The sequence below is a fragment of the Eimeria mitis genome, genomic scaffold, assembly GCF_000499745.2.
Source record: "Eimeria mitis Houghton genomic scaffold, Emh_scaff1868, whole genome shotgun sequence".
In the NCBI taxonomy this organism is placed as follows: domain Eukaryota; phylum Apicomplexa; class Conoidasida; order Eucoccidiorida; family Eimeriidae; genus Eimeria; species Eimeria mitis.
Genome location: NW_013570190.1, coordinates 8,031 through 8,428, shown reverse-complemented (window position 1 = coordinate 8,428; position 398 = coordinate 8,031). Strand labels below are relative to the sequence as shown.

The 398-nt window shown below is 59.3% G+C and overlaps 1 protein-coding gene across 1 annotated transcript in view; it reads left to right on the top strand.

The window, feature by feature from the left end:
- EMH_0044870 (ATPase domain-containing cell division control protein, putative) overlaps positions 1 to 398 on the top strand; it is a gene marked incomplete at both ends in the record, with an annotated part of 5,707 nt that overhangs the window by 1,244 nt on the left and 4,065 nt on the right. Inside the window, 2 exons of the mRNA XM_013496011.1 lie at positions 91 to 247; positions 292 to 398. Of these exons, the coding sequence (XP_013351465.1) occupies positions 91 to 247; positions 292 to 398 (264 nt within the window). The remainder of the gene's footprint in view (positions 1 to 90; positions 248 to 291) is intronic.

Here is a 398-nt window from a genome sequence, read left to right as displayed (position 1 = left end):
TGTCTGATTGCTGCAGGAGAAGAAGTTCAAACCTCCCTTAGGGTTTAGGGTTTAGGGTTTAGGGTTGAGGGTTTAGGGTTTGCGGTTCAGGTCAAGGCGCTCGGCACTTCTGCCGCGCTGTGGCCTCCCACGCGCCTTGGCTGCCTCGCACAACCACCTCAGCAGCAGCAGCAGCGGCACCAGCAGCAGCAGCAGCAGCAGCAGCAACAGCAGCACAAGCAGCAGTGAACACAAAGCAAGATGAAATGTGCGGCTCTGCTGAAGGCCGCGGAGCCCGCCGCATACTTCTAGGTCATTACACAAGCCGTCTGCTGCCCCCTGTGGGCAACAGCAGCAGCAGCAGCAGCAGCAGCACTACAAGCAGCAGCAGCAGCAGCAACAGCTTGTGGAGTTCGGCC